The sequence below is a fragment of the Notolabrus celidotus genome, chromosome 12 (assembly GCF_009762535.1).
Source record: "Notolabrus celidotus isolate fNotCel1 chromosome 12, fNotCel1.pri, whole genome shotgun sequence".
NCBI lineage: Eukaryota > Metazoa > Chordata > Actinopteri > Labriformes > Labridae > Notolabrus > Notolabrus celidotus.
Genome location: NC_048283.1, coordinates 4,934,065 through 4,958,124, shown reverse-complemented (window position 1 = coordinate 4,958,124; position 24,060 = coordinate 4,934,065). Strand labels below are relative to the sequence as shown.

At 43.9% G+C, this 24,060-nt stretch overlaps 1 protein-coding gene and 1 long non-coding RNA gene across 2 annotated transcripts in view; both read left to right on the top strand.

Annotated features, from left to right (window-relative positions):
* The first annotated feature begins 93 nt into the window (after positions 1 to 93).
* LOC117823214 lies at positions 94 to 2,528 on the top strand. The gene is made up of 3 exons (XR_004633340.1): positions 94 to 143; positions 1,088 to 1,135; positions 2,279 to 2,528. It is a non-coding gene; the product is annotated as an uncharacterized LOC117823214 (long non-coding RNA).
* A 10,413-nt stretch (positions 2,529 to 12,941) lies between these two features.
* LOC117822660 (ubiquitin-conjugating enzyme E2 E2) overlaps positions 12,942 to 24,060 on the top strand; it is a 56,525-nt gene continuing 45,406 nt past the window's right edge. Inside the window, exons 1-3 of the mRNA XM_034697508.1 lie at positions 12,942 to 13,131; positions 16,285 to 16,468; positions 18,751 to 18,801. Of these exons, the coding sequence (XP_034553399.1) occupies positions 16,293 to 16,468; positions 18,751 to 18,801 (227 nt within the window). The 5' untranslated portion in view covers positions 12,942 to 13,131; positions 16,285 to 16,292. The remainder of the gene's footprint in view (positions 13,132 to 16,284; positions 16,469 to 18,750; positions 18,802 to 24,060) is intronic.

Genomic DNA, 24,060 nt, shown 5'->3' with positions numbered 1-24,060 from the left:
CCCTGACCTTCCTTCCTCGTTTCTGCCCTGGTAACTACCTCAGCCTTCTGTCCCTGACCAAGAGATTTCCCTGCTCCTCGTCTGTTTCCAGCCTGATCCTCCACACAGCGAAACCAGCTTCTCAACAGACATTGTGTGACCGGGTTAGTAAAGACTGTTACCTGCTGTTTCCTCCGGGCTCCAGTGTGCTGCTTTAGGGTTCACCCTCACACCCGTAACATTTGGTTAGGTTAGGATTGGAAAGGTTAGATGAAATAAAGCGAGGTTAGGTAAGGTCAGGTTTGGTACATTAAGGACGATGGGGTAAGAGTAAGATAAGACTGAGTCAGGTTTAGTTATAATGGGTAAGATTAGATTAGGTGGATAGATTAGGTGAGGTTAGGGAAATTTAGGTCAGGTAAAAATTCAGTAAGGCAAGGATAAGTTTGTAGAGTTGGTGAGTTACTTGTAGCTAGGTTGGGTAAAGTTATGTTAGTTTTGGTCAGGTAGGTTAGGATTGGCAAGGTTAGGTTAGGTTTAATGAGGTTGGGTTACATGCAGTTAGATTATGTTACAGAAGGTTTGGTTAGGTTAGGTTAGCCTTGGATAGTTGAGATGAGGAGAGGTGAGGTCACAGAAGGTTAGGTTGGGCGAGATCAGTTAAGGTTAGGTTATGGAAGGTTTGGTGAGGATAGGATCGGCAGAAAAGGTTTGGTTTTGTGGGTTAGTGGAAGTAAAGTTTGATTTGGTTAGGTAAGGGAAGGGAGGGTTGGGTGAAGTAAGGTTTTTGTTTTTTCCAGTGAATGAGTCATCCTCCTCTAGCACACGAAACGAACAGCACAAGACACGCTTACTGGACAAAGTGGCAACAGTGCTTAAGACTTGAAGTGTAACCCTTGAGGCCTTAATGTGATGCACTGCAGACATGTTAATGGCTCAAACTGTTTCAAGCTTTATAGAGATTGAAAGGCCCCGGATTAGTGAAACAGAATAAAATGTTCCCCTAATTTAGAGAAAAGCTTGTAAGAAATCTACACACTGTTGTTTTCATGATCACCTCCTTCAGTCTGCACTCTTCTGAATAAATTTCTTTCTTGAGCTGCTTCAGGAGAACCTAAGAGGAGACAGACAGACGGAGAGCGGAGACTTAAACCAGGTGAGTGTTCACTTCAAACTCCTTCAAAGTTGTGAAGGAGATTCAAGGCTTAAAAAACTCATCAGGGAACCATTCTTGTTACCTTTTCTTTGCCCACACATCTCTTATTGCCCACACTTGATCATTTCTCTGCTGTGGTCTGATCTCTTTCTCTTCTATCCGCCTGCAAGACGTTAATTTAGTGTATCGCTTTTATTAGTCTGGTAAGAGTTTTATGAGCTACTGTGCTTTTTCTCTTACTATTCAATGAGGTAAAAGGCGGAATTATATTATATTTCACTTTAAATAACTTCATATAAAGCATAAAAAGATGAGTCCTCGCACCTGAATCAAAACTTTGTTTGCTTTTGGGTTTCACCACACTTGTTCTGCATTTGACTGAAAAGTCAGACTTTATACCCTGCTTGGTTCTACTACAAATAAATCTTTTACAGTCTCTCCAAACAAGTCAGACCTGTTTTTACAACTCTGTGACAAATTCATAGGCCTAAATTTAACAGCTAAAACAAACACCCTCTCTCTATTAATCTCTGTGTAAGCATGACAGGAATAGCCCGCTGTAATCTGAACCTCTTTGTGTTTTATTGATCCTTAAACAATTACACCTACAGTGAGATGAGTCTGTGAAGTTTATCAGATCATAATGATTTCATTTCTTTGATCAGAGGAAATTTCTCTAAAATATGCATAGACCTAGCCAAGCTGTTATTAACCAACATTACACACAAAAATGGGTAAGGCTGAGATGGACCGGGGCCAGTTATTGAACAATTTATTCCTCCTAGCTTTCTCCCCCTCAGGCGTTCCTACAGATCTCAGCAGACTCACTCATGAAAAGGCAAAAGAAAAGAACAGAGCTTCCAGTGAGCCATTCTCTTTGACTATAAGGATAATTAATCCAGACAATAAAGGCTCCAGCACTCAGCAGCCCATGCTTCACATTTACAGTGTGTACTTCTGGCTGATGTTCCACAGAGAGTTACGCTGATTGTCTTAGAAAATGGTTTGGTGTTTTATTCGATGTCTAGACCAACAGGGGTAACATTTAGACGGATGACAATTCAAAGGAGAAACCACCAGAATAAGTTCAAAGCTCCTTGAAACTGATTCTTCCAGTCTCTGAAATCCACTATTTTCTTACAGGATATTCCCTCTCACTGTGTTCTGATGTGGCTGGAAAATCTTCTCAGTGTTCAATTAGATTGAGATCAGAAAAGCTACAGCGTATCACCAAGCAGCCAGCTCTGGCCTTGAGAAATGAAGCCAATGCAAAAGTGCTAATAACTGCAGTTGCTTGAGTGTCCACTGGGGGCTGGCTAAAGAAGTACCGGTAACCCCATGCACACCTATTCAAATAAGACGATCTGTACAGCTGAAATAAACATGTTTACAGTCTGGTACATGGTCTTTATGGCTAATTCCTCTAACCACTCACACTGTACATGGGGTGACATTTTTATAAGTTATTCATTTTGAAGATATTAAGAATACAAGTTTTGCCCATTAGAGGTACGGCTGACTTGTCTGTTAGGCGGGCACACTGTAGCTGTTAGTGAGGAAGCTAAGGGTCTGCATCAACTCCACCTCTTTGCTTCTTATTAGGTCGACCGAAAGTTAGCTAGAGTCAAATTTTCCAACATGGGGTCCACTGACTATAGGCTTCAAAACTCTGCTTTGGAAACAAATGAATGACGTCACTGAGGTTACATCCATTTTTTATTTAGTCAATGCATATCATTCTCATTTTTATAGACACCAAACCACTCTCTGACCTCTTGCTGTCCAAGAGAATTGATTCAGATGACTTATTTATGGTGCATTTAAAAGCAACAGAAGCTGTAGGAGAGCATCTGAATGCAGCTGAACACAGCTATAACGACATCATGTATGGATTATATTTACTGTAGCTTTAAACCTGTAAGTTCATTGACTGTTTGCTGTGTGGTGCTTGCAGTTTGTGATGATTGTGGCGCCCTCTTTGGGCAAAGAGGTACATTTTATCTTACTGGTGACCTTCTCTTGTATTTTTCAAGATCATATTTTCTGACCGGGGCTAGACCGGGGTAGCGCTGTTGCCTCACAGCTAGAAGGTTCCTTGGTTCGAATCCCCAGCCGGGCGGGTGCCTTTCTGTGTGGAGTTTGCATGTTCTCCCCGTGCATGCGTGGGTTCTCTCAGGGTTCTCCGGCATCCTCCTACAATCCAAAAACATGCTCAGGTTGATTGATCACTCTAAATTGCCCGTAGGTGTGAGTGTGTGCATGAATGGTTGTCTGTCTCTCTGTGTTAGCCCTGTGATAGGTTGGCGACCTGTCCAGGGTGTACCCTGCCTTCCGCCCGAAGCCAGCTGGGATAGGCTCCAGCCCCCCTCGACCCCTAACGGGATAAGCGGTCAAGATAATGGATGGATGGATGGATATTTTCTGACCAAAAACTCCAGTCAAAGTGACATACGTCGTGAACATCTGCTGTTGAAAATGTACAGAAAGGCTGTTTCTTCAGTCTTTGGTGTGACATGACATCTACCCCTCACAGTGTTTTCAGGCATTTCAAACTACAATGTAGAAATGTCAGTCCTGTTGTTTGATGGTCTGGTTTGCTTTGTAAGGTCATACAGAGGTTTCAGTGTCACTTCTGACCTCTTTCACACCTACTTAAAAACTTACAACAGGGGTTTTAATAAGGGTATGCATTGGAGTCCGGCTCACCCTGTCCGGTTCCAATCTGCAAAATCAACACGCTCACTATGCCTCATCTCTTTTTTTAAAACATTATTAAAGCTCATTATGAGATTGTGGGTAAAACATTTCTGCAAAGTAACCAAAGCTGTCAAATATATTTATCTGGATAAGAAAACAAATACTTATGTTTGGGTTTAGGTTGTGGAAGAAATGTTAATTCTTGAGAAGAGTGTGGTTCCCCAAATTTTCATTCACGTGTCCAGGATTTTCAGAAATGCATGAACTTTGTAAGTTCACATCTGATAAACTGAATTGTGATCTTGTCTTATTTTCTCTTGAAATGTGTTCTCTAGAGATATAAGCGGTGTCGTTTTTTTATGAAGTTGAAATAGTTGTTCATTCCTGTGTCTCAAAGAGGGGCCTCACTTTCGAGTGAGTTGTAAACGGAAGTGGCAGTCATATGGTTGCAGTTATGTTGTTTTAACTGCTTGTGTTTAACATAATGACGGCTATCAAATGGTGGTTAAGTGAAGCCACAGCTTGTAGACCCTCCACTGAGGACTCCTCACATGTGACAGGAGAATAATTTCATGTAAATCAGACCAGCAGGAATGTTTAAAGCTGAAACAAATGTGCTGAATTATATCAGATGACACTTAAATAATGCCTGCAGGGAATCTGGGTCATTTTAGAAACAGGAGTAAGCTTCAAAGATAACACAGATATACACAGTGTGAGAGAACAAATTTACAAATAAATAAATACACATGCTGTTGGCAGATTTACAAGTGTTTGTTGTCGTTATTTTACATTCTGCTTCAATTTGAAGTCTATTTTGTTGTCGGTACATCATTTACAATTTCATATGTGTAAATTAATGTGTCCTCTGTAAATAAATCACAGACTCTGGTTCTTGTTTCAGATGCCTAAACACATAAAAGTCTGGTAAGTTGCAACATGCAGATAATGTTAGTTGCCTTTTCCAGCAGCTTTGTGCATGAACATTTGAAATCCTTCTTGATTTACGGCCTGGAATAAATGGAGTTTAGCCTGTGAGGTAGTTTAGGCGGGCAACTTATTCTGCACTGATTTCACACATTCCATGTGTCATTTCCAAAATCACATGACAACCATATCCTCCCAATTTGGAGGTCTATTTAAGCTGCAAGAGTTCTGGTCTGTGTCTCTGCTCTGCTGTTACCGCCGCTGCCCTGCACCAGTGCTGCACTCACACTTCCAGCCCCACCACCTCCCCGGCATCCACCTGCAGGCCCCTGCTCGGGGGGTTTAAGATATTATGTCATCACTCCTCAGTTTCTGCATGTAAAACAAAAGGAGTGATGAGGTCTGGAGTCTGGACAATGATCCAATGATCTGCTGCTGCAACAAACAGTTCAAACCATTAAAACGTGAACTGTCTAACTGAAGTAGTATGAATTATTACTTCCTCATTAAGGCAGAATTAAGTTTAATTTCTGCAGCGTGTATCATGCGTGTATTTTTGTAGATTTTTGAGACAGCTGGAAAAATGTAAGCATGTACTCGTATGTAAATCTGCTGTGTATGCTTCGCAGTTAGACAGCATGTGCTGAATATTCACGTCCATATGCCTGAGCAGGGCTCCACATTTTTAAATATTTATTGACTTTATGTAAAATTACTGATGTTTGGAAAGGAGGATGTAAGAAATCTACACATACAAACAGTCTTCATTAAATCCACAGAGACTCTGGGGAGTACAAACTGGTTAAAGCTGGTTTATTAAGATATGATAAGATATTGTCCCTATGGGGGGAAGTTGCCTCAGGCATTCACTGCACACAATACACAGCTAGAGGACAGTCTGAAAGCATATCAGATAAAGCATATTACCAAATTAAATTCATCAAACAGAAAGGATATGTAAATTATAGCCGGAGCTCCGTGTGGAGCAGCACAGAAATTAAAAAAGCTGAGGAGTATCGCAGAAATGTGTGGACTGTATCAAACAAAGGACAGAACAAACGCTATCCTGAGGGACGCCATAACTTTTAGAGCTCCTGCTGGTGACTGGCTGCAGTATAGGTGACTGGCTGCAGTATAGGTCACCTCCTCCATTATAACAGATGGAACATGGGTCATATTTAACATTAAAATACATGTTGAATGCTCTTTTCTGGGGCTGCACGGTGGTGCAGTGGGTAACAGAAAGGTTCTTGGTTCGTGTCCCCGGTCGGTCAGGTGCCTTTCTATGTAGAGTTTGCATGTTCTCCCCATGCATGCGTGGGTTCTCTCAAGGTACTCCGGCTTCCTCCCACAGTCCAAAAACATGCTCTCGAGGTTAACTGGTCACTCTAAATTGCCCGTAGGTGTGAGTGTGTGCGTGAATGGTTGTCTGTCTCTCCATGTTTACCCTGTGATAGGTTGCCGACCTGTCCAGGGTGTACCCTGCCTTCCAAACGAAGTCAGCTGGGATTGGCTCCAGCCCCCCGTGACCCCGAACAGGATAAGCAGTCAAGATAATGGGTGGATGGACGCTCTTTTCTCAAACATGCTGTCTGTCATTATATTTAGTCCTCATCATGATGATTTATTTTCCTGGGTTCCTTTTTTTTTTGAGAAGCTTAGTTTTGATGAGTTATTTGATTTGAAAAAGATGATTGTGGACAATGAAGCTCCTGTGGCGTTCTTAGATTAGCAGAGACATTGAACTCTTCTTAACCAAAGTGTTCTCCTCAAATCTTTAAATGACTCTGCTCTGCTGTGGATCACAAGGACATGTGGCATCTTTGAGATTTTATAAGTATGTTAAATATGCGTTTTGGTGAGCTGAAAGGCACGTGCCTTGGCTTCAACAGCACAATGTGTCAGCGCCCATTGAGGTGATATTTTGGCTTCATATCTCACATTCGGAGGAGACAGAGGTGTGTTGTCTGTGGAATATACCATCAGTGGTGCTGAATCAGTCAATGTAACACTATGAAAGTGTGATGAATAAATCTGCAAAACCATTAAACAATCCCTGCAATATGTTAAACTGTAAAACCATACTGAGTATCCTTTATGCACTGAGTACTACAAAACCTGTCTGAGTCTTTAGGATCAGTGTGACCGTGAGTCCTGCATCAATTTCAGCAGCGGACTGTTTGGCCATGAAGGCTTTGACTGTCGGTTTATGCGAGGTAACACTTCAAAGCTGGCATTGAATTTCATTTGAAGAAATATGTCTGGTAATTCACAAGAAAAGTGATGTGTAAAGGTCTGATTGAATGGCCATTAGACGACGGGCAGATTTTGTTAGGAGAGTAATAATATGCACATCACTATACAGATGGTTGAAGGCTATTACACAGAGCTAATGGCAGCAGTAATGCCTGCAAACTGGATCCATTCCCAGTGTCTTTTTTCATTCCACTATTTGAAGACAATGGACCTGAGAGCGTGGACTTAGATATGATTTGCCCTGTGAGTTCATGACAAAGTGAGGATGAACACTGCTTTAAAAGGATTTCAGGGCTTTGCGTTCAGCGCGCATGGATGAGGGTTTGCTCAGTTTCACAGCGAGTGAGATGACTTTTAATATTCCATGAAAGTGCTGCGCTGGCAAAGTGATGTTTGAACTAAGAGAATCATTAAACAAAGTATTTAATTCATGCATTGACTTTTCTGCTGCAGTTAAAAGAATAACAGAGCTGTTTCTTGGTTTATAGATGATCAGCTCGCCAGGCAGTATGTTGATAATCTCCAACAAAACAGACCTTTTTTTAATCTCTCTATTGCTTAATCATGTTAATGGAATAGAAACTTCTTGTTCGTATTGCAGAAACTGTCAGCCATAGCGTGGTTCATACATCCAAGTGAATATCTTCTGGAATGTGCACCCTCTTTTTGCGGTTTCAGTCGATTTGTGTGTTTTTTTTTACTCTGACAATGAGTGTGAAAATCTCAGCATTTCACTGGCATGGTAAAAAAAACTCAGCAACCCCACATCCCACAAAAGAATGTCGAAAATCAACCGACTGAGCGAGTTTTTTCAGTTCCTCTTTTCATGCTAAAAGTGGCTCTGTCATTTACAAACCTGAGGTGCAGAGCCCTGTGTGTGTGTATGTGTGTGTGTGTGTGTGTGTGTGTGTGTGTGTGTGTGTGTGTGTGTGTGTGTGTGTTTTACAGTACGTCTCCCCATGTACACTGTGAAGCAGCTTTTGTGCAGATCTTGCTCAAATTTGACTTGAATCACAGTTTCAAACCATCTTGAGAGAAAACCGAGGCATTTGAATTTTTAGGCAGACTTTCTAGCGTTTCACTTCCTTCTGTGTTTTCTGCTGCTGAACTAAAACATTTCTTCTTGGCTTTAGCAGCACATATGAAATATTGATGGAGGAGCTGAAGCAGGCTAAGTGTGTGCTGAACAGATGCTGATAATCTATGATGCAACAATTAAAAAAATACTTCTACAGGAAAGCAAAGATTACATTCTGCCCGGCTCTTAATTAAAACACTTGTTTACTAAATGAACAAGACAAAAAAAACCACATGCAAATAAAAAATACATAACCACAAATAATCAGGATCTAAATCAAATTCACCACAGTAGCATGAACCATGAAAAGCTTGTTTTCAGCTTTCAAGGGTGACTAACAGTTTTACATTTCAGTGTGTAGAAACGGGGATATTCAGAGTAACCCAGCAGTCAGAGTCTGGATTGAAAATGCTCCTTTGCTCGCCCTCACCGTTTGAGAAGTGCCAGAATCGATGGTGGCCTTCGAGGACAAGAAGCTCATGATGCATGATATGTCCCGGTTTCTGTAACTGGGATATTATGTTTCCAAGCACAAATCAGGATACTTAAAAACCTGATCAGAAGTGGATACTCATGTCCAGGAAAATGTAGTCATAGCATCCTAAATTTGGGCAACAAAAGTCCTCTACATGTGCATCCACATTGCTGGAATTAACAGTCTGCAATCGTTACTCTACTCTTCCTTGTTTCTTATCCATGACAGAAGTAGCACTGTGGATATTAGGTTCATTTCAACACACAAAAACACAAACCTTTTCTTTCCTTTTGTTGAAGTTTGTCTTTGTATTAAGAGGACAGGACAGTTTAGAGCTCCTGTGGGGACCTTTTATTTGGTTCTAAAACAGTAAAATGAATAACCATGCCTCTTCATGACCCACAGAAGCAAATAATACCAACAGCTTCAAGATGAATTATTTCTTTATAGTAATTTTTAAAGGCTAAAACTGCTGCCGCAGGGTAGGTGTCAGACCAAGTGATTAACAGCTGGCTGCAGAAACACAAACAACCTTTTTCAAGGTAAAGATTCTCAATAAGTAAAATATGTTTCCCTGTTTATAGAAAGAAGGAGGGAAGTTCTAGACGTTGATACACATGTAAAGATAACATCTGGAATGAGATAAGAAGTAGCTTTTTGTCCACAGGGGGCGTCCAAATTAAGCAGCCTCAAATGAGCTTTAAGCCACAGCCTTTATCTACCGTTTAAATACTCTATTCTATAAATATTTAACCTCACAAACTTGCTGGTGAGAGAGGTGATGGATGGTGGACTTAAGAAATCTCAAACTGGCATCATTCAGGATGAATCTTTTGTTTGATTGTGGTTTCAAGCTTCTGATCACACTTCATGTCTAACCTAAAAACCAGCATGAGCCTGAACTACAGAAACCTCCTAAACACACAGTCATATATCAACCTTATCCTGATTGGCTATCTGTCATTTTAAGTACTGGTTGTTAGAGCTAATTAGGGAGTGTTTACACAAAGTGGAGTTGCACAGAAGGGAAATATGCAGATGGGTGAAGTGTCCTTCATGTAGGTTAAGAAGCCAACATGGAGGGCGCTATGTGAAGTTGTTTGGGTTTTTTTAAGGGAACATTTATCAAACTACAGCTGTGCATACTTTAAAATGTGGTGCAGTACCCTCTGAGGTGCCTGTCTAATACAGAAAAATTAATTAATCGCCCTTATTTGTCTTTCCCAGTGGAGAAGCATGCTTCAGTGCCTTCTTGTAGAACCTCCAAGTGGAGAAAATAAACCTAGGGACCATACAATGGAGGAAATGTTGCATTTGAGTGGAGAAAATACAATGCATCTATCTATAGGCTGCCCTTCCAAAGGATGAGACATGACGCAGTGCCCTCTAATGTGCCCGACAAGCTGAGAGAATACAGTGCAGTGTGCTAATGTTTGCCCTTATTGGGTGTGATATGGGTTTCTGTTCATACTCTTCTGTCCTTCAGGAGAGAAAACATGATGTATTTCCCTCAGTGGTGCCAGGCCTTTGGAGAAAATGTAATGCAGTGTGCTGATGATGAGAGCTCTTTCAATGGCGAAAGGGCTCTGCAGTGCTTGCCCAGTGGAAAATAAAAATGAGATGCAGGGCCTTCAAGAGGCCCCCCCTTTCATCGAAGAGATAATAATGCGTGCTTTTCTGTGCTTATAATTTCCTTATCCCCCGTGACTGCCTCTCTATTGGGAAAAATGATGTGATTCCCTCAAGGGGGCTTTTCAGTGGAGAAAACATCTCACATCGACCCTGGGTTAGGCTGCGTGCGAGGAAAATGACATGCATTTGCCATCAATTGCCAGTCCAGCAGTGGAGAAATTGTTGCCTATCCTGTGGGTGCCCTCTTCAATTAGTGAAAATGTGATGTAGCCTATAGATGAAACATGACCCAGTGGAGAAAACATAATGCAGTGCACTGATAGGACCATTCTCAGTGGGGAAAACCTGATACAGTGCCACTCTATTTACTACTGCAACTCTCTACTGGCAGGCCTCCCTGCCTGCACAGTTAAACCTCTGCAAATGATCCAGAACGCAGCAGCACGTCTGGTCTCCAACCAGCCAAAGACAGCTCATGTCACCCCCCTGCTCATTTTGCTACACTGGCTTCCAGTTGCAGCTCGCATCAGATACAAACCAAAGCAGTAACCAAAACCGCTCCAGTTTACCTGGAACCCCTCATCCAGGTCTACTGCCCTTCTCGCCCGCTAACGCTCAGCCTCTCAAAAGCGCCTAGTGCTTCCAGCACATAAGGCCTCAAAATCACTAGGTCGACTCTTCTCTTCTGTTGTCCCTAAATGGTGGAATGAATTGGCCAACTCCATTCGATCTGCAGAGTCCCTCTCTACTTTCAAAAGACAGCTAAAGACCCAGATCTTTAGGAAGCACTATGCACTTAGATAGACTGTTCTCCACTGTTGTCCCCAGTGGCAGATCATGTCTTCCAGCTACAGTTGACTTGCACTGTCCTGCTCTACTCTGGGAATCTGTGTTCAGCTCTTGAGTGACCCAGCACTTGGTACTTTGGTCATTATTGTGGTGATGTTAATTATTGATGATGATAATGGAAGGTCTTAAATGGTTTGGTTGCTTCATTGTAGATGTTCCTTATTTTATTTAAAGGTGCTGTGAGGAACTTTTGTTTTGTATCGATTCTGGCGCCCCCTTGTGGACAAAGCGATACCTCTTATCTCTTGTCCTATACATGCAAAAGTAGTGTTTTCAACAAAAACCTCATTCTATTGTCTTTTAACAGTCAACTTTATCAGGCAATGTGATTATTTTCCATGAAAACAGTCAAATAAAGGCTGTTTCTGAAGCGAGATATCCATCATCTGGTCTGACAACCTACCCCCTCAGGGCGGTTTCAGGCATTAAAAATGACAACAGAGAAGGTGTCAGTGTTGTTGCTGATGGTCTTGTTTGCTATTGAAGGTCATAAAGAGGCATCTGTATCATTTTCAGGCTGTTTCTCAGCCAGTTCAAAACTCCTCACAGGGCCTTTAAAAAAATAAAATAAAACACAAAATTACTTATTTTTGTGCATTGCCTTTACACTGCTTGGCAGTACCTGCACCCAAATTGACTTGAAGCACTTTGTTACCCTTACTGATCTGGTTTCCTCTTGTCTAGATCTTTGCTTGTGTTGTTCTTCTTCCAGGCGGGGAAGTGGACTGGTGGCTGGAGAGGTGCTGGTTCACTTGCCTAGGCACTGCCGAGGTGCCCTTGAGCAAGGCACCAAATCCCCAACTGCTCAGGGTGCGCTGGTTGACCGCAGTATCCTCACTCTGACATCTCTCCCTAAGCATGTTCACTGCATGTGTGTGCATTTGTATGTATATACCAAAAAAAAAAAAACTGTATGTGTAGCATGTCCAAAATACCATGAGTGAAAAAATTTAATTTCCCCCCTGGGGGTTAATAAAGTACCTTTCTTCTTCTTCTTGTTCTCGTATGTACGCCGCTTTGGATAAAAGTGTCTGCTAAAAGACATTGTAACATTGTATTTGTAGTCATTACCTGAGTTTGGAACATTTCACCACAGAGCACCAGGACTTTATGAGCTTCTACGCCCATCTTGTTTTTAATTAATGTCACCACTCTTTAGGAAGCACTATGCACTAAGCTAGACTGTTCTCCAATGTTGTCCCCAGTGGCAGATCATGTCTTCCAGCTACAGTTGACTCGCACTGTCCTGCTCTACTCTGGGAATCTGTGTTCAGCTCTTGAGTGACCCAGCACTTGGTACTTTGGTCATTATTGTGGTGATGTTAATTGTTGATGATGTTAATGGAGGGTCTTAAATGGTTTGGTTGCTTCATTGTAGATGTTCCTTATTTTATTTAAAAAAAAAAAAAAAAGAAAAAATCCTTATTTACTGTTGTGCATTGCCTTTACATACATGCACCCAAATTGACTTGAAGCACTTTGTTATTCTTACTGATCTTGTTTCCTCTTGTGTAGATCTTTGCTTGTTCTCATATGCATGTCGCTTTGGATAAAAGCGTCTGCTAAATGACATTGTAACATTGTATTTGTAGTCATAACCTGAGTTTGGAACATTTCACCACAGAGCACCAGGACTTTATGAGCCTCTACGCCCATCTTGTTTTTAATTAATGTCACCACAGATCCTCAGACCGTCTCTGTCTGCCACCACACACAGGAATGAACCATGAAGACTTGTAATTGTCAGAGTCATTTGCAGTAACAGGATCAACACTGCTATCCTTCATTGTAAGCATTTCAGTTAACTCATTAGGCTACAGAGTCCAGACCCTGAGCCTTGCATAGGCCACTTCTGTAACCAATGCAGCTGACGTGCACGAGCAGTGCTGGTTGATCGGGAGCGCGCATGGAGGCGGTCCGGGGCTGCCTCAGTTTTCTGTAATCGCTTTTCTTGCTGCTGCTACCTCCAGTTAAATAGCCAGGACACGGGAACGAGCAGACGGCCGTGTGAGGAGGATATATACTTTCTTCGGTACCTTGGGATTACGACGCGGAATTGCAGCATCGACGGCCAACCGCCAGGTAAACATCGACACACATTCAGATCCACGAAAAGTGAGTAAATGTCCCGAGAAAAGTGTCGTTTTCCAGGGAGGAAGAAGGAGGAGGAGGAGGAGGAGGAGGAAAGAAGGGGGGATGTGTGGGACGAGCCTCCCTTTGTGCCGAGGCAGGGTCACTGCTCTTCAAACGGACAATGTGGACACTCCAGAAACGGCGAGGATCCGCACAGTCTGCCCCCCCTCTCTGTCCCTCCTCCTCCAGGCGGTTCACCGTCCTCCACCAACCCGGCCAGAAACGCCTTCCTCTCCTCTGCGTATTTTCATTGAGTTTAAAAACACAGAGGCCTCCTTTTATCTCCAGTATTCTCCTTTTTTAAAAACACCCCGAAGCTGTAATCTAACGCACCCTACTTCCCGCCTCCCTCCTCGGTGTGATAATCCAGCTCCTGGTTATGGACGCTTTCGTAGGACGGCTCGGTTTCAGCCCCTTAATTCGACCCCTATTGTGATTCCAACCTCTAAAATGTTGACCCACACGGGTTGACTAATCGATTAAGTCTCATTTAATGACATAAAAACCGTCTGAAGTTGTTTGTGTTGTTATTTTTGAAGCTGTAACGTCTCCGCATCGACCCTGGTATCCCCAGCGGTTATTGAAAGGTTGATGTCCCCATCATCACCGTGAAACGCCCCCCGGGAAAGGCGAGCTGTCCTCGGCTTCACTTCAAGTTCTTTCACGTTAGATAGCTTTATATCACATTTCTAGTTCCTATTCTGTGTTTGCATCGGGTCTTTGTCGTGTGTTTAGCTGAATTAACGTGAAACATTATCGGGGTGCTGCTTGTTGTCACGGATGGTCTCGTCATTTTCACCTGTCACAATGGAGACGTGTTACTTTACGACCATGTTCACTTCAATGGAGGTTTTATTTCTTTATCTGGACTTTTGTGATTGAATGAACTGTATATGTGAGGCATGAACTGCCTCTTGGATTTTTAGTTAATAATAAAAAGCAAATACCAGCTTTATACTGATTCCCTGTACTCTTTGTGACAGCCTAAGAACATGAGAAACACTGGTTTTAATGTGAAACAGTTTAAGGGCCTGTCTCCACTTACAGCATTTTTTGCCCGGTCTGCACCCACAACCAAAATTTCAGAGTGCTTCCCACCAGTGTTTATTGTTGATAGGTCAAGGAAGTTGTCCTGTGGTCCTTACACTAACCTTAGTAAAACCTTAATTCTGTTTTAAAATGCTCTCTATGTTTCACATTTACTTTTCTTCCACTGAATTTGACCAAAAAAAAGCGTAAGTGTTAGCAGCAGCTCCAGACCTGGAAGTTGTACCCTTGAAAAAGGAGTGTGGTCAAATCCCCCTCCTAATGGACCTGCATCATTACTGTTGACAAACTTGATATCTGAAGTCCTGCCTCTTATACCCCTTTTCAACCAACGCAAACCTGGTTGTTGTTCCGGGTCGGTGCTCTGTTCGGAGCTGGTTCAGCTAACCCTTTTCAACCGTGGCAGTTTCAGGGCCGGTTTGGATCCGGTGCTCTATTGAGAACCGTTTTTTTTGTGTTTCGACTGCGAGTGAACTGGCTCCTGGCCAGGAAAACCGGTCCCAGAGCGGCTCCATCTCTTTGCTGGTCTAGAACCGCAAACCGCTTACATCAGGATCGAGGGGCAGGGGGTGGGGTTGCCGTGATCAAAAACCCAAGCCAAACATGTTTCCGCCATTGTCCTGCTGCAAAAAAATAAAAGAGACTAATGGATTCCAAGGCAAAGCAGTGGTTGGCCGAGGAGACAAGCTGCAGCTGTCCACCATCGTTGTTGTTGTGAGGGAAAGTTGGCGCTAGGAAATGCGTAAATCTGACGTCATGGCGTGCCTCTTCCAGGAGCGGGCTCCTCGGAACCAGCGCGAGCACCAGCCTGTAAATACAACCCTGTTCACATTGGTCAAAAAGAGGTATCTGTGCTACTACTCGTCATGCTTCACATGGACGGCGACTTCACCCTTCGCCCCTGACGTAAGCGGTTCGCGGTTCTAGACCAGCAAAGACTTGGTGCTGCTTTGGAACCTGTTTTCCTCGCCGGGAGCCGGTTCTCTTGCAGTCGAAACACAAAAAACTGGTTCTCAATTGAGCCCCTGCTCCGAACTGGCCCTGAAACTGCCTAGGTGGAAAGGGTTATTATCAGTGGAGGTTCTGGGGAGGGGCCAACATGGGCCAGTGCCCCTGTAAAACTGAACCTGGACCCCCCTGTGGCCCCCCCTCCATACCAGACAAAAATTATACAATAAAAAAAAGCTTTGGAATCGCGCCAATGTTACAGGCGGAACACATGCATGTGGCACTTGGTTCCAGTCCCTTAGAGGGCTAAGAGACTCATGTTGAGTGTAAGTCTGCATTTTGATATAGTACACAGTAGTATATATGTCCAGTATATAGGGATGCACTGATGTTTTGCCAGTTTGTTCTCAGCCGGTCCTCGCCCTTCTCAGTCTCTTTTGTCAGGGTTGAATGTGTCCCTCTGACAACACCCTCGGCCCCAGCCTGGCTCCCACAGTAAAAATGGTCTAGAACCGCCAACGGTTATTATCGATTTTGATTGGTCATTAAGGGAGAAGAGAAACTGGCGTGTGTGGTGCTTCAGTGATATTGTGAGTGCTATGATAAAAACAGCAGATATGAAGGGTGTTTTTGACAATGGGCAGCACTACACTGAAATTAGAAAATCAAACTGCTGAATACAAGTTGTAGACAGACAGACAGACAGACAGACAGACAGGTGGTTGCAGGTTTCATCTCTAGAAAGAAAAGGATGATTGTAAGGTCAGACGTCTGCTTTATAAATCTAGGCCAGTACAGCTACTCAAACAATCACCCTGTCATATATAAACCCTCTAGTAGATCATTAGGTGAATGGCTCGTTATATTCCTCTTAACAAGGGTCCTACACATGTATAATCCACAGCACTGCAGGCTCTGACAAATGTCTTTTCATGAGCTCACACACTGCACACCCCGGCTCTGTTTCAACTCCGTACTACGTCCAGCTGTACGTTGATTAAACAAACCCAACTTACTTAAAAAGACTCATTTGTCATCTTTATCTCTCCCCAGAGAGGGCCAACTTGCTCATATAACTAGTCGTCTTTCTTCTTCTTCTTCTTCCAGGGCCCACGATGTCCAGCGAAGTGCAGAGACCGGACGACAGCCCCAGCACCAGCGGGGGCAGCTCTGATATCGAACAAAGGGAAACGGTACCACCTGAACAGGAGCGGGAGCAAGCACAGCCCAAAAAGAAGGAGACCAAGATCTCGAGTAAAACTGCTGCTAAACTTTCAACTAGTGCCAAGAGGTGAGAGAGAGAGAGAGAATCCAGCGTTTACACAGGGGTTTGTTTGTTACAGTGAAGGCCTCTCCTCCCCTATGTGCCCCCAGGGGTGTGAAGTTATATAAAAAGAACCACAGTCCCACAGGCATTGTCATTTCAAACATCCATGCTATTCAGCGTGACACTAAACCCACAGAAAGGAGGTAACTCACTCGCACAGCTCGTCGCTCGTGTGCCGATGCTGTCGTTTGAAAGAGATACTCCCGTTTCAGTTTGTTTGAATAGATTTGCCTCGTGCTCTGCAGCACTCTTGTCTCCCTTCCACCACCACCACCAACACTTTCCTCCACCAGTCTTAGCACTTACTTCCAAAAAAAAACAAAAAAAAAAGACAGGCAGGCGCTGACAGAATTATGCAACAGCATGAGCACAGGGTTGTCTCAGGCCGCTGAGTCTTTTTATAACAGCGACTGATGTTATGATCATCTCCCTTTTGTGTGTCCTTCATTTAAACTGAGGGCCTTCAGAGCAACGCGGAGAGGACTCACTCACTGTTGTCTGAAGTACTGTGTTTATATTAACGTGAGTTTAGCCGCAGCGGTTGCACTCAGTTGCCCTTCACAGTCTGAGTCATCAGTTTTGCACAGTTATCTGAGAAATTCTCGTAGCAGGCATGTTTACCCTCACGCTCCAGGCTGCTTTTTAATGTCCTCCATGCACCACAGACAAATGAATACAATAAGGAAGATAACAAATTCAACAGTCTCAGTTTATTCAGATATTTTTAGGATAGAGTAATGATGGCTTTATTGGATTTCCCCCTTTAGATAGATTGTGATGTCACCACTTACAACCTACAAGATGACATGAGTTTACTCTCTTCTCTTTACAGATCGCCAACAATTGCCAGCTTTATACTGATTCTCTGTACTCCCTGGTGACAGCCTTAGAACATGAGAAACACTGGCTTTAATGTGAAATAGTTTAAGGGCCTGTCTCCACTTATAGCATTTTTTGCCCAGTCAGCATCCACAACCTAAATTCCAGAGCGCTTCTCACCAGCGCTTTCCATTGGTAGGTTAAGGAAGTTGTCCTGCAGCCCTTACGCTAACCTTAGTGGAAACTTAAATCTGTTTTAAACCTGCCAGTGAACCGGCTCCCGACCGGGAAAACCAGCTCCAGAGCGGCTCCAACTCTTTGCTGGTCTAGAACCGCAAACCGCTACAAACTAAACGTGTTTCTGCCATTGTCCTGCAGCGCGACCACCAAGCATGGAAGTACAACCCGGTTTGCATTGGTCGAAAAAAGAGGTGTCTGTGCTCCTCGCCGTGCTTTACATGGACGGCGACTTCACCCATCGCCCCTGACGTAAGCGGTTTGCGGTTCTAGACCAGCAAAGACTTGGTGCTGCTCTGGAGCCTGTTCTCCTGGTTGGGAGCCAGTTCTCTCGCAGTTGAAACACAAAGAACTGGTTCTCAATTGAGCACCGGCTCTGACCTAGCCCTGAAACTGCTTCAGTGGAAAAGGGGTGTTATTGATTTTGATTGGTCTGTGAGATAGAAGAGAAACTGATGAGAGTGGTGCTTCAGTGTAGCTGTGAGTGCTTCGATAAAAAACGGCAGATGAAAAACACTGAACTGCTTCAGTCTTGTATAGAAATAGGCCCTCCCAGCGTAGTGGACACAGGCCCTCATTTATTGTTGTCGCTGGTTCTAATTACCCAGTGTGTTTGTTTTGGAGAAGAGGGGGGACCTCTCTGGATGATTTGGATCTTGTTAGAAACCCAATGATTGATGGAGAATAAAATAATCCTAACCTTAAAACAAACAGAACATCTGCAACCAGTTTAGCTCATGTTAGTGGCAGTTTAGTCTCCAGCCTCTTGAAAAACACAGATCCTCAACTTGAAGCTGCTGTATGTAGCAAAGCTCTGACAAATGTGACTCCCTGTCGTCAAATTATAGCTGAAATGAAACCGTAGTAGCCAGAAGCAGCATAACATATCCATGATGGCAGCACAGCCTCACATGCTGTGTAGGCTACTGTTCAGGAGAATTGTGTTTGATCTATGCATAGACCGGCATAATCACTGATACATAATCCCACACTTAAGGCCGTATGGGAGGCATTTAGGGCTGCTATCAGTACCAGAATAACTCCTAATGCCCGTGTCGGTTGCTGTGTTGTTAACAGCTGCAGGTTGGCTTCATCACAAACTGGAAACTCTGACTTCAGATCTGTCCATTCCTTAAGCCTGTCTCCCTCCCAGTTTACTTTTAACACTAATAGCTCTGTCTCTCTTCCAGGATCCAGAAAGAGCTCGCAGAAATAACACTAGACCCTCCTCCAAACTGCAGGTAAGAAGATGTAATCTTTTCAAAGCGTTCTCTCTCAAGCCTTTATGTACACACGCTGCAGCTGTAATGGATGTAGACGGCAGCAGTGTGCTTCTTTCAAGGCTCCTTGTGTCTCTAAAAGGAAAGGCCACGCTCTCTTTTGTCTCTGTTCCCGTAATGCTGCTGTTTGTGTGTTTTGTTTGAGATGGTAATCTCAGGTGAATTAAGAGTGACTGTAGTCTTCTCTGGCATTGTTGTTGTTGCTGCTGCGTTAAGCATGCTGTAACCTCTGTAGGAGGAGCAGATCATAGTAGTATTGTGTGGTTGGAGTGAAATGGTGGAGAAATGAGCAGCGGTGTGACTTTAAAACCTGTTTCAATTCTCTAGAGCACCCCCCCCCCTCTCTCTCTCTCGTTCTGCTGGGGATTTACGGCAGACAATGGTTATTGTGTGCTGCTGCCGCGGCTCTCGGCCCTTTGAGGAAGAGATACGGTCGCACGTGCATCAGTCTCTCTTGACAAAAAGAGGAAGGGATGCCTTTGGGATGCAGCGCAGGAGTCCGATTTTTATTAACTTAACCCTCCTGTTTATGTCCGTTTCTCTGGAACAGCACTAATGTTCCTGGGTCAATTTGACCCGGGGCATACGCAATAATCCAAAAGTGTCAGAACCCCCCAAAAAATCCACATTTTTTTCAATGTTTTGGGGCTTTTTGCCTTTATTCAATAGGACAGCTGAAGAGAGACAGGAAACGTGGGGAGTGGAGAGTGGGGGAAGACATGCAGGAAATTGTCGCGGCCGGGAATCAAACAGGAGACCCCTGCAACAAGGACTGTAGCCTCTGTATGTGGGGCGCTTAGACCGCTAGGCCACCAGCGCCCCTAAAATCTAATTTATTAATCCATTACGAACCATTTAAATCAAGATTTGAGGAGTCCATTGGTGTTCTTTAATTCTCACAGATCATGGTTCAATGAAGATAACTCACTCGTGTTTCATTAAAATGATTGTTAAAACTTTTTTGTAATGTACATTGGAAAGCCCTAAATATAAATACAATAGTTTTACATGACATAGATTTTGTTTATTTTATTTTACATTTAGATTTTTTGATTTTTATGAAGTGATGTTTATAAATTGAGCAACGCCTGCGAGCTAGTTCAGGCAGACAACTCGAGCTGCAATGCCATACACGTCACATGTCCCACTCTCATAACCATCATCCAATCCTGCCCTCTGCCTCTCAAATTGGCGGTCTATTTAAACTGGGGAACAATCTCCCATCTCTCCCTCTGCCTGTCAACGCCTCTGCTGCAGCATGCCATTACTGATATTTTCTTCTTCCCCGCCGCCTCCCCAGCTTCCACTTGCAGGCTCCAGGGGTGTTTAGTATGTTTTGCTCATCACTCCTCAAAGTCTGCATGTAAACTTATCTGCAGGGAGTGATGAGGCCGGAGCCTGGGCGCCAAACATGAATATGTATTTGCTGCTACAATAAACAATTTAAACGTGAGTTGTCTGACTGAACTAGGGATGCACTGAAATGAAACTTCTTGGCTGAAACCGAAAACCGAAAATGAGGAAACCAAGGCCAAAAACTGAAACACCAAAATAAATTATTATGCCAATTATTAGTAGGGAGACTGGGGACAGTTTTAACATTTCACTCCTTGGATTTGAGATTAAAGGCTGATTTAAACATCTGCGTCTCCCCTACGCAGCAGGGGCTGACACGGACATGAGCCCCACATACTTGTGCGTCGGTGTGTCCGTGTCGCGCAGCAATTCTCCGCCGAAACGCTTGAGGGCAGTGCGGTCTCTCTGATAGCCGGTCGCCTGCTTCCGGTCCCGCTACGATCTCTGTTTACTTTTCCACAGAGATTCAGAGCGTGTTCTGTTAATCTACAGCTGATACATGTTGCTGTTTATCATACAGACATGATTACATGAAGAATAGAGAGGAGGAGATGAAATACACGGCCGATGTGCGGCCGATGTCCGGGATCCTGGAAGTGATATGAATGCGGGAAAGACAAAGCTGCCGTGCGGACCAATCACAGAGCTTGCAGTCCGCGTCGGCTCTACGCGTAGTTACATTTTGGAGGAGGTGCACGTCAGCTACGTGCGTAGGCCTCGGCGTAGGTACGGGAGCTACGCGGACCCCCGGCGTAGGGTACGCCGTCGATTCAACGCAGAAGTATAAATCAGCCTTTAGCCATGCATTTTCTGTTTGTGTTGCACAGGCATTTTCTAGGCCATTCATTAGCAGACACTTGAAGATAGTTTGTATAGCAGTTTGAACACACTGGGTTAAAAGAGCTCAAAGTTAGAGACAGAAATGTCAAAAATGTTACAACTGTCCTTGGTCTCCCCTACCATTGCATTTATGGCTCTGACTGTGTATTAACCTCAACCATCAACGAGCGTGCATGCCCCTCATCTGGTTCAGAGAGACGAGTCCTTTTTTCTGCTGCAAATATATCCTAAAATAGACATTTAAAAGGGTCAATTTGACCCGCAACATAACAGGAGGGTTAAATAAAGTGACTGATTACGTCTGTGTTTATTACAGCACATAACGCCTCTCCGAATCAGCAGCAGATTCTTCCAGGATCAGAAACACTTGTAGGAGCTTTGAATGTTTTTTGACCATTTTGGATATTTGTTCTCAGGCACCTGCTTTCAAATGATGAAGGGAACAAACAGCTTTGTATGACTCATCTGCCCATTTGGAATTACTACACCCCAGACGGGCTTGTTTATTGCATGAATTAATCACCCCTGCTGGGTCTCATCAGAAGCCCACCATCATTAACGATAAACATTGGGCTAACCTTTTCATTCCAGCTCGTAGCCCAGTTTTGTTTTTGTACTGGAGGCTAAAACGAGATGTTGTTTTCCTCGAGGACTCTAATCTATTTCAACCCCCTTCACCCTCCCACTCCCCCCCCCCCCCACCCCAAATCAAAAAAAAAAAAAAAACTAGGTTGGCTCTCATGCAGGATTTAGCTGGAGGACACGAGTAAGTCATTTGAAAGTAAAATAATCGCTAGCGGAAATTTCACAGTCAACGTCTTAGTGGGGAACTAGTTGCCTGGGAAACAATTAAGCTTCTTCAAGATAATCCTTTTCTCTGTGTGTGTGTTCTCTGGCAAAATGATACAGCTATCTAATAATGTGTTTTCTTTGATGCGCCCGAACAGATAAGCCGTCAGTTTAATAACCAGACAAAGGAGAGGGAAGCGGGTCAGACGCATCAAACGCCAAATCTGTCATGCAAACGATCACAGCAGCGTTTTACAGTCCTGTGTGAACGAGAGCACACGGCCAGGCGCTGGCGTCGTCATTTGTATGCTGCACGCTCCCCCTGCTCCTCCCCGTTCCCCCCGCTCCCGGCCAGGTTAGCCCCCTGAAAGGTTATTCATTTCATACCCCGCCGCGACAAATGGAGTCACAGACTGTTGGCCCCCTTCAGGAGGCAGACAGAGAGTCGTGTTACACAGATTCACTTCACTACATTCAACAAACGGGGGTACCAAAGGGGGGCCTGCTTGATGTATGTCACCTCATCTGTTTCTCTCTCCGCTCCCTTGGACTCCCCTCGCCCCACTTTGTCCCTGCTCGCCGTCCTCATCATGTAGTTTAGAATCTGCAGTCTCCTTCGTATCACCTACACACTGGAAGGGATCACGCTGTGTGGTTTTTTTCTTTCTCACTACAAAATGGAGAGCTCTGCTTCGTGTGGATGTGTGTGCAAAGCGCCAGAATTCCCCGTGTAAAGCCTTGGAAGTGCTGAGGATCTAATTTAGTGGAACATCTGTGGCAGGAGGTGCCCATTTGATAAGTCTAATGAAACGCCCACGCCTTTTCTTCCATCTTCCATCTGAGACAGCCGTGTGAACCCTCAGCTGCATTTACTATCACTGACTGTTGTTACAATCAGACGTCTGTGTTGATAAATCACACGCTCTATAATGCTCCCCAGCTTTCTACGGCGATGAAGAGAGTCTCTGATATTAATGCTTAAGTTGTTTAAAAAATCTATTTCCACCGAGTGGGAACAAAAACTGTCACACTTTTCCTGCTATGTCACCACTCCGAAAAACGATAGCAAGTATTTAAATTGCTCTCTGAGCTTTATCTCACTCTCGGAGCCTTGACAGCTCGCTCGTCACCTTGGCAGTTGTCATGCATCAAATGAACGGGAACACGTTGAAGCCCAAGAGGATTTGACATGGCAATTATTCTCACTGTCATACACGCAGAGCAGATTGTACAGGCAGCTTGTGCTCTTACATGAATGTTGCAAATGAAGCAGGATCTGAAAGGAGTCATGTTTTCCTGCCTTCGAGTTGCACAATCCGTCGCAGTAATCTATCAGGGACGGAAAGTTGGATCAGATACTTTTGAAGAGGGACGTGACAGACTCGGCACTGAGGTGTAAATTCAGTCATCATATTGTGACGGAGCTGTTTGTACTCCTGATGTAGTTTCAGTTTTGATGAGCTAGTTTTCTTCAGGTATCTGTCGTGAAATACTTTTAACCAGATCCATGTCTGGTCCGTCAACACCCACCGGTTGCAGAACACAGCATGGAGCAGGACCGCCATACAGCTGGAGGCATGTGACCGAGGTTTTCCTCCTCCTCCTCTCCTCATCCATGTTGTCTTTCTGGTCCTCTGAAAACCTCTGACCTGTTGACTCCAGGCCTGGCTCCGCTCATCATGACGGTTTGTTGTTGTAGTTAAGTGAAATACGATCTGGTGATAACACAGAGTGTTTTATTCTGAAAATTAACCGGATGTTTTCAGTTTGTTTTGGTGCCTGACTTCCTGTCCTGATCCATCTGCTCTGTTGAGATCAAGCGGCAACCTCCGGTCTAAAAATATGAGTCAATGCGGAAGTGTTAAAAGCTGCAGTTCATCGAGGATCCGCTTGAGGCTGGCTCCGGAAGTACCGGAAGTCACATACACATGAATGGGGAAAAGACGATCTTTGCAGCATTAATAAACATGTTTACAGACTGGTACAAAAGATGAGTGTAGTCTGAATAGCTAATTTCTCGATGTCCTCTCACTGTGAGGGGGGTGAATTTTTTTCTAATTCGGCAATTTCGAAGATATTGAGATTACCAGTCTTCCAATGAGAGGCACAGCTGCCTGTGGGAACACTGTAGCTGTTGGCTAGGAGGCTCAAAGCCCGCCTCTTTACATCACACTGGCTCAACAGAAGCAATATGGCTGCCGCAGCCGATTGGTCTCAAAACAGCTCTTCAGAAAC